The following is a 15,325-nucleotide window of genomic DNA, read 5'->3' as shown; positions in this document are numbered from 1 at the left end:
GAGTTTTGTCCTGTTTCGTTGTCTCCGCATTTTTTATGCTTTCTTGGTGCACCTCCTAGTGGTCTTTGTGTGCAGTCTTCCTGTAGTTAAGCCTTGATTGTTGTAGTTAATACTAGGGGTATTTGCCCTCCAGGCCAACTGGCTGTGAGAATCAGCTGTATCTGCAGTGGGAAAACTTCTGTCCTCTGGGAAGATGCTAATGTAGCCTTTGCCTGAGGCTATCCGGCAAATGGCTCTGTGCAGGGCTTGGGCGGGGTGGGTCGAACAGGATCAGACAGGGTGGGCGGAGGGAGCAGTTATAGCTGCTCTCAGTCCCGTCCCCAGAGGCTCTGCCTCTCAGAGTCCCAGCAACCGCTGCAAACCTCGGAGAGAAAGCTGCCCTCGCGTTCCGACCGATTCCAGACAGTCCCGCTTCTCCCGTTTGAGTCTGGGGCCCTAGATACTTGCCCCGAACTGGAGCTCAGGGCCTGAGCCTCCCTCCCGATTGAAAACGACAACCGCGCCCTCAGCCACCAGCCCGCTCTGCGTGCACCTCCGCACCTTCGTATTTTCCGCACTGCGCCTCCTCTGAGTCTCGGTATGCTATTCTCTTTCCTCCTAGTTGAAGAATTTCCCCTCAGCCAGCTTTCCTGTGGTTCTGGGTGATGTCCCTTCTGTCTTTTAGTTGTATTTTTGAAGTGGTTGTGCGAGGCAGCGTTCTCCGGTGTTTACCTATGCCGCCATCTTGGTTCCGCTTCTGTAGTTTCAAATTTTTATGCTGCTGTATATTTCTCTTATGATACTTTTTCTTCGAGATATTTTAAACCAACAGAAAAATTGAAAGTATAATATGATCAACACTTTTATTTTTTACGTCTATTCACAACTGGTTAACTTTTGCTACATCTGCAACTCTTATTATTGTGAAGGACAAACTACATTGTTAATCCCATTTGCTGGAAATAGCTGTTTATATTTCTACATATTACCCTTTCACAAGTTCCTGTCTACATACATATATTTTTCAGTAGCTACAGTCCCAGTGTGTATTTTATTTTTTACCACTTAACATGATTTCCTGAAACATTTTATGCCTTGAACATTTTCATAATTGTGTTTTTATTATATTTGGAAATAATTTCAAGGTTACAGAAAAATTGCAAGAATAAGAACATATAAAAAACCATTTACTGTCCTTACCAGTTTGGCTCAGTGGATAGAGCGTCAGCCTGCGGACTGAAAGGTCCCAGGTTTGATTCCAGTCAAGAGCATGTACCTTGGTTGCAGGCACATCCCCAGTAGGAGGTGTACAGGAGGCAGCTGATCGATGTTTCTCTCTCATCGATGTTTCTAACTCTCTATCCCTCTCCCTTCCTCTCTAAAATATCAATACAATGTATTTTTAAGAAAACAAAATACCATTTACCTAGTTTCTTCCAAATTTGCCTTTTATTAATATTTTATACCAGTGGCTTTATTGCTGTGTACATACTCTCTATTTTTTTTTATATATATTTTTTTTATTCAGAGAAGAAGGGAGAGGGAGAGAGAAACAGAAACATCAAGATGAGAGAGAATCATTGATAGGCTGCCTCCTGCACACCCCCTACTGGGGATCGAGCCCACATCCTGGGCATGTCCCCTTGACCTGAATCAAACTCAGGACCCTTCAGTCTGTAGGCTGAAGCTCTATCCACTGAGCCAAACAAGCTAGGGCCATACTCTATAAATACACATACACACAATTTTTCCTGACCCATTTGAGATTAAGTTATATGTATTATGGTCTTTATTCCCAAATATTTCATTGTGTATTTTGTAAGAAAAAGTTGGTTTTATTGCATAATAACAGCAAAATATCAATTTCAGTAAATTCTACTCTGATAACTATACTCAATCTGCAATTTTTATTCTGATAACCCAATAATGTCCTTTGTTATTGTGATTGGATTTATATCTGTTGTATTAATATTTTAGTTTGTCTCCATGATTTTTTTCTTTCTGACTTTCATGCTTCTTTCAAATTTTTGAATATATTTTAGAATTCCATTCTAATTCATGTATTAGTTTCTTGGCTATACCTCTGTATTATTTTTAGTGGTTGCATAAGGATTTGTAATATGCATCTTTAACATTTGCAGTCTACTTACTAGTATTGTACTTTTTCATATAAGATGTAATCTTGTACTTATAATTGCATTTAATCTCCATCCATCCCCTATGTTAAAGATGTCATAAACACCACAATACAATGCTATAATTTTTATTTTAAATTGTTCTATGTGTCTTAAAGAAATTAAGAGGAATTAAAATAAATTAAGAGCAAATAGTTAATCTTTAAGTTTACTAATTTTACCATTCCTAGTCTTGGTATTATTTTCTTCTCCATTCTCTCTTTTTTCTTTTGGGAATCCAGATATATAATATGTGAGAACTTTTTCTTTTTTTTAATTTATTTTTTATAGACGTTATTGGGGTGACATTGGTTAATAAAATTACATAGGTTACAGGTGTACAGTTCTACATACATCATCTGTATATTGTATTGTATGTTCACCACCTCAAGTCAAGTCTCCTTTCATCATCATTTATCCCCCCTTTACCCTCTTCTATCACTCCTCACCCCACTGAGAACTTTTGATACTGTCTTGTAGGATATTAAGACTGTTTTGTTTTTCTTTTCCTCTTGGTTCTTCAGATTGGGTAATTTTTATTGATTTTTCTTTAAGTTCACTGGCTCTTCTGTCAAAAGCACATTCAATGAATTTTTTTACATTGGATATTATAGTTTTCTGTTTTAGGACTTTTAATTTGATTCTTTTGTTTCTATTTCTCCACCAAGATTTCCTATGTAGTAATTTTGGATTGCATTCTGGATATTGTAAATGCTATGTTTATAGAGACATTGGATTCTGCTATATTTATTTCTCTGAAGAGTTGCTTGTTTTAAATTTTAACATGTATTTAACCTGACTGAACTATCTGTCTTCCCTGTGGTGGGTAGCAGCTGAAATCTCTGATCAGATTTTTTAGTTTTAGCTGGACTTTTTGCAGTTTCAATCTTTACCATGTAGTTTGGGGGTCTCTTAAAGATTTGGGCACAATTTGGGGAATCCCCTCTATTACTTTCTAGTTGCTGTTACCACTTCTGAAATTTTTTCTCTGATTCTTCAACCTGTTAGGACTAGAGTTTTCCATCTGAGTTTTCACTACGTAGTGTGGCTCCAACTAGGTAGGACCTGTTCTTCCACAAAAAATTGTAATAGCCGAAACCGGTTTGGCTCAGTGGATAGAGCGTCGGCCTGCGGACTGAAAGGTCCCAGGTTCAATTCCGGTCAAGGGCACGTACCTGGGTTGCGGGCACATCCCCAGTAGGAGATGTGCAGGAGGCAGCTGATCGATGTTTCTCTCTCATCAATGTTTCTAACTTTCTATATCTCTCACTTCCTCTCTGTAAAAAATCAATAAAATATATATATAAAAAAAATTGTAATAGAAGGGGGATAGGGAACTCACACAGTGCTGTTTTCTTCTTTTAAGTATTATCTCCCTTCTAGTTATTTCATGTTTTGGGTTGCTCTTTAGTTCTTCAGTTCTTCAGATAGCTTTTTTTTAATGAGATATAATTTACATATGACATATTAGTTTCAGGTGTGCACAGTAATGATTTGCTGTTTGCATATATTGCAAAATGATACCAAATAAGTTTAGTGGTAGAGCATTTGAATTATGGTGATGGAATTTTTTAGTAAAAATTTCATAATAAAAAAAAGTATGCCCTGCATCCTCTCTGATTAGTTTCTCCTGAAAAAGAAAATGAAAAAAAGTCAATCACGAGAGGAGAAATCAAAATGACGTATTACAAAACATTCAGGCTATACTTTCATTAGGAGAGGGAAAAGGCTCGAGATGGAAAGATTTCTTCACTCTAGGTTGCATTTGGAAAAGTAGTTGTCTGATAGACACTACTTTGCTATTACTGAAATGGAACCTTCTCCCTAGTATGTTTTGAAAGTGAGTTTTTAAGTATACTTCTGAGGTAATAGAGTCATAAACCTGTGTGCTAAGATCTTCCTGTTTATAAGGCTGAATAAACTGTAAAATAATTATTTTTTGTTGCAGTACTAATAAGGTCTCTTTCTTTTCCTGGTTCCTCAAAGTAGGAATGGAAAAAACTTCCCTAGGAGAACTTCTCATAGTAGAGAATAGAAATAAAGCCACGGTGATAACTAAAAAAAAAGCTCCCCTAAGTGAAATAAATTAGTTTTAACTAGTCTTTAATTTTCTTGCAGCTTCTCCTCTTAAAAATAATGATGAAGGTTCTCTGGACATATACGCTGGGTTGGACAGTGCTGTTTCTGGTATGTAAATCTATTCTCTCTATATAAAAGCCTAAGCGACAGTTCAACTGGTCGCTATGACGCGCACTGACCACCAGGAGGCAGACGCTCAATGCAGGAGCTGCCCCCTGGTGGTCAGTGAGCTTCCACAGCCGACCGCTGGGGCTAGACGCCACCGGGGTAACAGGCTGGCGACTGCAGCTGCTTTGGTGCAAGCCTCTCCCACCGACACTCCCCATGTGCGCCCCTCCCCCATCTGGACCAGGACTGGCATCAGGACTCACCGGGAGCAAGCCCGTGGCCCCTTCTCAGTCATGGGTGCACCGGTATCACCCTAGGACGGGTGCATGGAGACTGCAGCGGAATGGCAGTGAGCCTACTGAGTGGCAGTGGGGCCAGGATGAACGGAAGCGGTGCGGCACCTGGCCCCGGCTTGGGCCCCTCCCTGGCTGCCTGTTGCTTCTCGCACTACTACATCCCTCAGGGGATGTTGGACTGCGGGTTTCGGCCAGATCCCCACAGGCCACGCCCAGGGACCCCCCACTGGTACACGGAATAGTTTCATTTTGTTTGGTCAGTCTATTGAAAGTGTTTATTTTGTTATTAATTTCTAGAATAACTCATAGATCCTGAACAATCTGCCCATTTTTTTGAAATGATTAACACTTAGGTAATTGTATTCTTGCCCAAAGCTTGATCAGTAAAACAACTTAGTGCTTAGGTTTGTTATTCATCTAGGTCTCAGATTTAACTACATTGTGCAAAAATATTTTGTACCGTGGAAAAGCAACTGCTGGTCTTGTCTGTACATATTACTACTCATACTATCACAGGTTACATGATACTAGGACTTTTGAAAAGGATAGTTACTATAAATATTTTCAAATATATCAGTAAGATTGTGATATGCAGAGAGCCTCATGACCTATCCAAATTGGAAACCATTTCCATGATCAAATCTCTAAGGCTTTGAACACATATCACCCTTATACCTGATTTGTTGACATAGCATTTTAGGTAAATTGCTTTTCCAACTCTAATCTGTCAAATCATTATAAATATGGATGAAATGCAGGAGATGGAGAAATGTATAGTTTATTGAGTTGTGATAGACACAACATCCAAAATTTTAAACATTTCTTTCTTCTTCACCTTTATTGAGTTGTAATTGACATAAAGTTAAGATTAATGAGTACATATGTTGATTTGATACATTTGTGTATTGCAAAATGATTACCACCATAGAATTAGCTAACACCTGCATCACATTACATGATTACTGTCTTTTTTTGTGATGAGAACATTTAAGATTCTCTTAGCAACTTTCAATTATGTAATACAGTGTTATTAACTCTAATGACTATGCTGTATATTAGCTCACCAGAACTTATTCATCTTATACTGGAAGTTTGTACTTCGGTCAACGTATCTTTTTCCTCACCCAACTTCCAGCTAACCACTGTTCTAGTTTCTGTTTCTGTGCATTTGGCTTTTTTAGATTCCACCTGGAAGTGATATCATACAGTGTGTGTCTTTTTCTGGTTTATTTCACTTACTATACTGCCTTCAAGGTCCATGTTGTCATAAATGACAGAATGTCCTTCTTTCTCATGACTGAATAATTCCATTGTGTTGTACACACGCACACATATCTTTTTTATCCATTCATCCACTGTTGGACACTTCGGTTTTTTCTATATCTTGCCTATTGTGAATAATGCCAAAGTGAACATACAGAGTGCAGACATCTCTGTAAGGTCCTGTTTTCACTTCTATATATTTTTATTGATTTCAGAGAGGAAGAGAGAGGGAGAGAGAGATAGAAATATCAGTGATGAGAAAGAATCATTGATCAGCTGCCTCCTGAATGCCCTCCACTGGGGATTGAGCCCAAAACCCAGGCATGTGCCCCGACCAGGAATCAAACTGACCTCCTGGTTTCTGGGTCTATGCTCAACCACTGAACTACACCAGCCGTTATATATTTTGGGTATTAAACCTTTTATCAGATAAGTAATTTGAAAATATTTTCTTCCATTGGGTAGGTTGCCTTTTCATTTTGTTGAAGGTTTCTTTTGCTGTGCAGGAGCTTTTTAATTTGATGTAGTCCCACCTGTTTATTTTTGCTTTCATTGTGTTTGTTTTTAGTGTCAAATTCAGAAAAATCATTACCTCCTGTCTTTCACCCCCTAGGAGATTTATGGTTTCAAGTCTTACATTCAAGTCTTTATACATTTTTAGTTGAATATTTGCATATGGTGTAAGATAGGGATCCAGTTGTTTTTTGTTGTTTTTTTAAAAAATATATTTTTATTGATTTCAGAGAGGAAGGGAGAGGGAGAGAGAAAGAGAAACATCAACGAGAGAGAATCATCAATCAGCTGCCTCCTGCACGCCACCCACTAGGGATTGAGTCCGCAACCTGGGCATGTGCCCTTGACTGGAATCGAACCCAGGACCTTTCAGTCCACAGGCTGACGCTCTATCCACTGAGCGAAACTGGCTAGGACAAAGATGCAGTTTTATTCTTTTGCATGTGGTTGTTCAGTTTTGAACGGAACAGGCTCTTTATTGAAGAGACTAACTTTCTCCATTGTATATTCTTGGCTTCTTTGTCATAAATTAATTGACTATATGTGTGAGAGTTTATTTCTGGGCTTTCTGTTTTGTTCCTTGCTCTATGTCAGTTTTTATGCCAATACATATAGTTTTGATCACTGTAGGTGTGTACTACTGTTTGAAATCAGAAATTGTGATACTTTCAGCTTTATCTTTTGTAAGATTGCTTTAGCTATTTGTAGTCTTTGTGGTTGCATACAAATTTTACAATTGTTGTAGTTCTGTGAAAAATGACATTGGAATTTTTATGATATTGCATTGACTCTAGAAAGACATATTTTAATATAAGGTGTTTTGTTTGTTTGTTTGTTTTAGATAGTTCTTTCAAGTCCTGTGAACCATCCAGAAATTGTTTGGATTTGTATGAAGAAATTCTTACTGAAGAAGGAACTGCAAAGGAGGCAACATATAATGATGTATGGGTTGCCAGGATTATTAAAGACAGTTATTTTATACTTTTATAGCTCTTTACACTCATTCACTTATTTTTGGACACACATTCAGTGTTTAGGAAGGAACTCTTAGGCTAAAAGAATATTTAAGTCAGTTTCTGTCTTTAGATCTGCTCTTTAAATAATGTTTTCTGAATGCTTGTCTAAATTTAGTTATAATTTTGTTTGATTAAATTTAAGTGTCCAAATATATAAAACATCAACAATCAGTGTGATATATTTTATTTTTTCATCATTTGTACTAAGTTATAAGATGTTCTAAGACTTAAATTAGAAATTTTTTTCTACCTTATTTGAATTTAAGGTTTGGGGAGTGAATCTGAAACCAAACAAAATACATTATTGGTAGGGTCAACTTTATTTATTTTTAAATTTTTATTGAATTCATTGGGGGTAACATTGGCTAATAAAATTATATAGGTTTCAAGTGTACAGTTTTATAATGCATCACCTATATATTGTATTCTGTGTTCACCATCCAAATTCAAGTCTCTCTTCATCACCATTTATTCTCCCTTTACCCTCTTCCACCTACTCGACGCCCTTCCCCTCTTGTAATCACCATACTGTTGTCTGTGTTTAAATCCAACTTCAAAACCAGTAATCTTACTAAATCCCTGTGAGCAGAACTAGACCTCATCTCCCCTTTTTAATGGTTGATTTATAAAATTTTAAATATTTTGAAATGTCATTTAAGCTAAGAAAATAGTTTAGAATGATGCTTAAATTAATCTTCTTATATATTACAGTTGCAAATAAAATATGGAAAATGTCAGCTACAAATGAAAGAGCTGATGAAAAAGTTTAAGGAAATACAGACACAGGTACTATTGTAATGAATATTTTATTTTTTGTCCTATTTTAAAATAAAAAAATTGGTTAGAAATTAAAATTCTAAAGTGTTGGCATTTTATAAGGAAATTTTCTTCTTAGTATTAAATGAAATAGAAAATCTGTCAAAACATGCATAATTTCCTATACAACTGATGTAGGAAAACTGCTTGATTTGTTAAATGACATTTACATAAAAGATCTGTTAGTTCGTTACCAGTTAAATAATAGAAAATTTGTAGAGATGAGATTAGTGGTTTAAAAGAGAACGGTTTGATGAGTAAAGATTTAGAATGGCTGTTGGGGAAAATGGTGATGCTCTTAGTATTTTTGCCAATGTAATTTTGTGATCATGCTGCAAAAATCAGGAATGTCGTGTTTTGTTCCTATTTTTATTTTTTAGTAATGTTTCTCTTTTCTGTTTCCCCCAAGAACCAGTCAATTCTAGATTCATTCTTTGTTCATCTGAGAATTAGTATATTGTTGCACATTAAAGCTAAGTTGTTAAATATAACCTAATTTTTATCATTTTAATTTTTAGTTTTCAAGATAATGGCCCTGGGAGAACTTTTTTTATTTGTGTTTTTTTTTTTTTTCATTTTGATTCTTATTTTAAGTAGTTTCACTTTAAATGACTTTCTCTGGTGCCATTTATCTTTTCTGGATCTCAGCTGCCCCATCTGTATGATGAGCATAATAGCACTTCTCATAGGACTTTCTTGAGAATTATATAAGATGTTATATATGATGCCTGGCATGTAGTTAGCATTCAATAATCATTAGCTATTATAAGTAGTTTAATAATCCTATAATGTATACTTTATTAAATATATTTTATGATGTTTAGAATTTCAGCTTAAAAACTGAAAACCAGTCTCTTAAGAAGAATATTTCAGCACTTATCAAAACTGCTAGAATGGAAATACACCGCAAGGATGAAGAAATTAGTAGCCTTCACCAAAGGTATAATTGAGAGGTTTTGATCTATAAATTACATCGGTATTGATAGCTGAAACATTTTTAACTTTGCAAAGATATAAAAGTGATGCATTTTATTAAATATGTACGGTTTTACTGTAAGTGACTAATGGTATATTATAATGGTATATTATAATGACATATATGATTATTAAGTAGAATATTGCCACATACCTCTGAATATATTCAGTTTTCAATATACTGGGATCTTTCTCTGGTATTCTTTACTCCTGAGAAGATGGTTGTATACGTGTTATGGGTCCTTCTAAGCCCCCACTAAATTACTAAAGTATCAAGAGTGCATCTGTGCTCATATCTCTTACCCTATATAATAGAAGGGTAATATGCCAATTGACCCTAACAGAATGACTGGTCACTATGACACACACTGACCACCGGGGGCAGACACTCAATGCGCTCCCACAGGGGAAGCTCTGCTCAGCCACAAGCCAGGTTGACGGCTGCCAGCACAGCAGTGGTGGTGGGAGCCTCTCCCGCCTCCTCAGCAGCACTAAGGATGTCCGAATGCAGCTTAGGCCTGCTCCCCCTGGCAAGTGGACATCCCCCGAGGGTTCCCGGGCTGCCAGAGGGATATCTGACTGTCAGCTTAGGCCCATTCCCCCGGGGAGCGGGCCTAAGCCAGCAGGTGGACATCCCCGAAGGAGTCCCAGACTGCGAGAGGGCACAGGCCGGGCTGAGGGACCCCCCCTGAGTGCACAAATTTTTGTGCACTGGGACTTTAGTCAGTAGATAACCCTGAAACTATCAATTGTATACTGTTTTCTCTCTCTCTCTCGTTGGGGTTAATAATCTGTTCCAGAGAATTTCATATCTCTCTTCTCCTTTGTAGTCAAACCCCCAAACAATATATAAACTTTCTGTCTCAATTTCCTATTTCTACTTACTCTCAAATCTAATACATGCTGACTTGTTTCCATTTGTCCATTGAAACAGTTACCATTTGGTTAACACTAACTACCACTAAATACATCAAGTAATTTTGATTTCTCATACTCACATGCTCTTTGACATAGTTGACCCTCCTTTCCTGAAATAGTTCTCTCCCTTTGGCTTTCATAATTTTTAGTTTTCTTCCTAAGTTGAGATTTATTCTTCTGTACTTGGCTAAGTTGGAATTCCTCAAAGCTTATCTATGTCAGTATTTTCTGATGAAGTAATCTTATTCATACTAGGTCATTTCCATTTATATGTAGATTACTACTTCACATCTGTATAAAATTTTAAAAATTACCTCATCCAAAACTGAATTTATGATCAAATCTCTTTCATTGAGCTGAATAGATTTCCTATCATTCATTCTACACATAGAGACCTAGGTGTAGAATGACCATTTAATTTATTGCCCAAACCAGGGCACTTTTGTAAAGACCCTATCTCCAAATAAGATCACATTTTGAAGTACTGGGGATTAGGATGTCAACAAATGAATTTTGAAGGGATACAGTGCAATCAAACAAGATCCATATAAGTTCTACTCATTGCCTTAGGTTGTATATCTCCTATGTTCTCTTTTGTTGTATAAAAATCTCCTCCTGTTCTCTACACATAGTACTAATTGGGAGTAGATTTGTGGAAATTCAGGGAAGTTTTGGAAGGAAGTTCAGGAAGATTGACTTATTATAAAAAATTAAAATTAGTTATTTACATACTTGTTAAGAAAACTGCTAATTTTCCGAAACATTAATATAAAACTTTAAGACTTAGGTTTTTTTAAAAAAACGCACAAAACAATAAATACCATTTCCTTAGGAAAGAATGACAACTCTTTATTCTTTTTTTTGTGCAGTATGTGCTACTTTAAGATGGCTATTGATGCTTTGGTTTACTGTGGGATTATATGTAAAACAGGTCATCTCTGTTTTCCCACAGTTTCATCTTCCTTCTGTTTCAGTTGGCCTACAGTGAGTGAGGGTAAAAAATCATGTCACTGTTCTAAAAGAAGTGAATTTGTGGTTAGTTTGGGAGTTCTATGCCTGTGGTGAAGAAAGTCTAAAAGACATTGGCAAGTGCTAGGATAGAACTGAGACGTTCTCCAGAGCTTGTTTGAAAAGAGAAATGAAAGAGAGTTCCATGGTTTGAAAACTGGCCCATTTAGTTGGAAGCTGGTAACTTCTTACTTCTCATGCCTTTACACAAAGTAAAATTAGTGTTTCTAGTATGTGAGCCCCTGACTTTTAAAGTGTATTACATGTGATTAAAATTTAGATGATTCAAAAGCAATAATTTTGTTTTTTTGTTAATTTCTATTTCCTAATAGATTGTCTGAGTTTCCACATTTTCGAAATAATCGTAAAACTGCGAGGACGTCAGATATAGTTAAAACAAAAGACCTTACATCCAGACCTCCCCATTTGGATGATTGTGCAAAAACTGATCACAAGGTGAAATGTGATATTTCTAAAGATGGACATCATAGCACTTCACTCCCAAACATCGAAAAGGAAGTAAAACCACATTTGGAAAAAAAAAGCACTTTGCATTTGCCTTCATCTATTGAAAAACACTGCACTAATGGCATTCGGTCACGTTCCCATTATCAGGTTGGTGAGAGTAGCTCAAGTGAGGATAATAGAAGAGGGAAGAAAGATAGTGGATATAGCCATTATAGTAGAGGAACTGATAGAATACGAAAAGACTTAAACACTAGCTGTAGTGATGGTGAACCAAGGAACTTAGAGGCCAGTCCAAGGCTACAAGGACGTTCTGAGAAATATGGTAAAGGTGAATCAAAGACTGAAAGCAAAAATTCAAAGTTTAAAAGTAACACAGATTTGGATTATAAAAATGAACGCTTTGGCTGTTTCTGGCAGAAAGAGACCTTTAGAGAGAGGTCACATACTCGAGTAGAATCTCAGAGTGATAGAAAACTAGAGAGGCAAAGTGAAAGATCACAAAATATAAATAAAAAAGAACTTAAATCACAAGACAAAGAAGAAAGAAAAGTTGATCAAAAACCCAAATCAGTAGTAAAAGAACAAGATTATTGGCGAAGGTCTGAACGAGTATCCTCTCTTCCTCATTCTAAGAATGAAATAAAATCTCATAATTCAAGTAAATACCATCTAGAAGACAGAAGAGACAGGGAAGATGGTAAAAGAGACCGGGGTGTAAGTAATCATAGTTTTCAAGAAGGAAGATGTTCATCCTCCCTTTCAACCAGTAGAACTCACAAACACATTGACCCCAAGGAAGTTGATGCTGTGCACCAAAGGGGAAATACACCTTTAGAAGCAGAAAGGCATAGAACTGAAGATAAGAGGAAAAGAGAACAAGAAAGCAAAGAAGAAAACAGGTATATGAGAAGTGAAAAAAGAACATCTACAGGACATTTGCAGAAGATTAACAAAGAAACCAAGCAAACCACTACTGATTTAAAGAGACTGAAAAATGATAAAGGTGAAGTCTCTAATAATGATGTTTCTGAACGCACAGATAATAAAGACCTTGCAATTAAAGCCGAGAGTGGTCCAAATGAAACAAAAAACAAAGACTTAAAGTTGAGTTTTATGGAAAAATTGAACTTAACTCTTTCTCCTGCTAAAAAGCAGCCTATTCCTCAGAATAATCAGCATAAAATAACCAATACTCCCAAATCCAGTGGCAGATGTGATTTAGAGTCCTTGGTACAGGATAAAACAGTGATATGTGTTCCCTCTGTGAGTGAACATATCACAGAGGAAACCAAATCAAAGTTATTGGAACCGGAAGATGCTCTTGCAACAGCATCATCTGAACCCAGGACCAGTATTCTGGAAAGGAAAACGGAAGAAGAAAATAGTTTGTTGATTAAATCTGTTGAGAATACTATGCAGCATGACTTGCCCATTTGTGGTACAGAGACTTCTTCAGTACCTGTGGAAATGGAACAAGCAGAATCTTTGTTTGCTTCAGCAGCAGAAATGGAACAAACCATTAATTGTACAAGGACAGCAGTACCTGTGGCACTGGACAAACTACAAACAAATGTTTCTCAAAACTTTGGCATGGAATTGGATACCAAGAGAAATGACAGTTTAAATTTGTGTAGTATTTCTGAAGTTATGGAAATGAAGGAGGCTTTTTCAACAAAAGTTGCCAAATCCAATGAAAGCATTTTGCAGCCTTCAATTGAAAAAGCTGACATTTTGCCAGTAGTCCTTTCAGAAGTTGGTAATCCAAAGTTCGAGCCTTCTCTTGTAGAAACACCACTGGTTGAGAGTGAGTCTTGTCATCTGGAGCCTTGTTTACCTAAAGAGACTCTAAAATCTTCACTTCAACATACTGAATTAATGGACCACAAAATGGAAATTGGTGAAACAAACTCAGTATATAATGATGAGAATTCGGTTCTGAGCATTGACCTTAATCATCTAAGACCTATTCCAGAAATCATTAGTCCTTTGAGTAGTCCAGTGAGACCTGTAGCAAAAGTACTTAGACTGGAAAGCCCATCTCGAGTTCCATTATATAACAATCATAAAGGTAATAGTTTATATTTTATAACAATCTTTTTTTGAGAATGTAAAATGCATAAACAAGATGAAGTGCTTTTTCTTTTTTTGGGGTGGGGGGGAGAACTCTGGACGGTAGGGGCAGGAATGAGCTGTGCCCAGCAGATGTGGACCTTCTGAGAGCCGGAGAGGAAGTTACATGTCAGAAAGTCAAGTGTCACCGTCAGCAGGATGGATATGTCTGTGGGGGATTCACTCAGATGTTGTCATACACCTTGCATTGTCACTCTTCTTGGATCTGAAAACAGAGGGATGAGCAAGAGGTAGATGAGGTAGACGAAGGAGAGTCCATTGTACTGGAATGCACATAAAGTCATACTTCCTCTGAGCTCCAGTGCCAGGGTGAGGCTCTGGGGAACACACACATACGAGGAGGAACTGGATTTTCTGGCATCTGGGCAGGAACTCGGGGGTGGCTTTCTTCCAGACAGAGGTGCACACAGGGATCATTGTTCCTATGCTGGGACCTCCTCAATAGCAGGGTTGACTGGCAGCCATTTCTGTTGGCTTCGCCCTGCTTTTTCTTTTTTAATAACAACACATTCTGACTTACATTAACTAGATATTGAGCCTTTTGTCTTAATTTAGGTAGTTTTTTAAAAAATATACTTTTATTGATTTCAGAGGAAGGGAGAGGGAGAGAGTAATAGAAACATCAGTGATGAAAAAGAATCATCAGTTGGCTGCCTCTTGCATGCCTCCTACTGAGGATTAAGCCCTCCTAGTTCATAGGTCAATGCTCAACCACTGACCCACACTGGCTTGGCAGTAATTTTTAAATTTATTTTTTATTTATTTTTTTAAAATTAAATCTTTATTGTTCAGATTATTACAGTTGTTCCTCTTTTTTCCCCCCAAAGCTCCCCTCCACCTGTTTCCCACCCCACCCTCTGCCCTTACCCCCCCATTGTCCTCATCCATACCTGTATGCTTTTTGCCCAGTCTCTTCCTGCACCCTTCACACTCCTTCCCCCACCGAGAATAGTCAGTCCACTCCCTTTCTATGCACCTGATTCTATTATAATCACCAGTTTATTTTGTTCATCAGATTATTTATTCACTTGATTTTTAGATTCACTTGTTGATAGATGTGTATTTGTTCATAATTTGTATCTTTACCTTTTTCTTCTTCTTCCTCTTAAAGGATACCACCTTTCAGCATTTCATATAATACTGGTTTGGTGGTGATGAACTCCTTTAGCTTTTCCTTATCTGTGAAGCTCTGTAAATACTGGTTTAGTGGTGCTGAACTCCTTTAGCCAGGGGTCCTCAAACTAGGGCCCGCGGACCACATGCAAATACAAATATTGTATTTGTTCCTGTCTTGTTTTTTTACTTCAAAATAAGATATGTGCAGTGTGCATAGGAATTTGTTCATAGTTTTTTTTAAACTATAGTCCGGACCTTCAACAATCTGAGGGACAGTGAACTGCCCCTGTTTAAAAAGTTTGAGGACCCCTGCCTTTAGCTTTTCCTTATCTGTGAAGCTCTTTATCTGACCTTCAATTCTGAATGATAGCTTTGCTGGGTAAAGTAATCTTGGTTGTAGGTTCTTAGTAGTCATCACTTTAAATATTTCTTGTCACTCCCTCCTGGCCTGCATAGTCTCTATTGG

The 15,325-nt window shown here is 37.1% G+C and overlaps 1 protein-coding gene across 2 annotated transcripts in view; it reads left to right on the top strand.

Annotated features, from left to right (window-relative positions):
• CASP8AP2 (caspase 8 associated protein 2) overlaps positions 1-15,325 on the top strand; it is a 36,998-nt gene that overhangs the window by 8,714 nt on the left and 12,959 nt on the right. For both annotated transcript variants that reach the window (XM_015557690.1, XM_006778252.2), the window contains exons 3-7: positions 4,272-4,340; positions 7,254-7,354; positions 8,140-8,214; positions 9,069-9,184; positions 11,478-13,681. In XM_015557690.1, the coding sequence (XP_015413176.1) occupies positions 4,272-4,340; positions 7,254-7,354; positions 8,140-8,214; positions 9,069-9,184; positions 11,478-13,681 (2,565 nt within the window). The remainder of the gene's footprint in view (positions 1-4,271; positions 4,341-7,253; positions 7,355-8,139; positions 8,215-9,068; positions 9,185-11,477; positions 13,682-15,325) is intronic.

This window comes from Myotis davidii, unplaced genomic scaffold (genome assembly GCF_000327345.1).
Source record: "Myotis davidii unplaced genomic scaffold, ASM32734v1 scaffold269, whole genome shotgun sequence".
Taxonomy (NCBI): domain Eukaryota; kingdom Metazoa; phylum Chordata; class Mammalia; order Chiroptera; family Vespertilionidae; genus Myotis; species Myotis davidii.
Note: the sequence above shows the minus strand (reverse complement) of the source record. Positions and strands in the feature narration are given on the sequence as shown.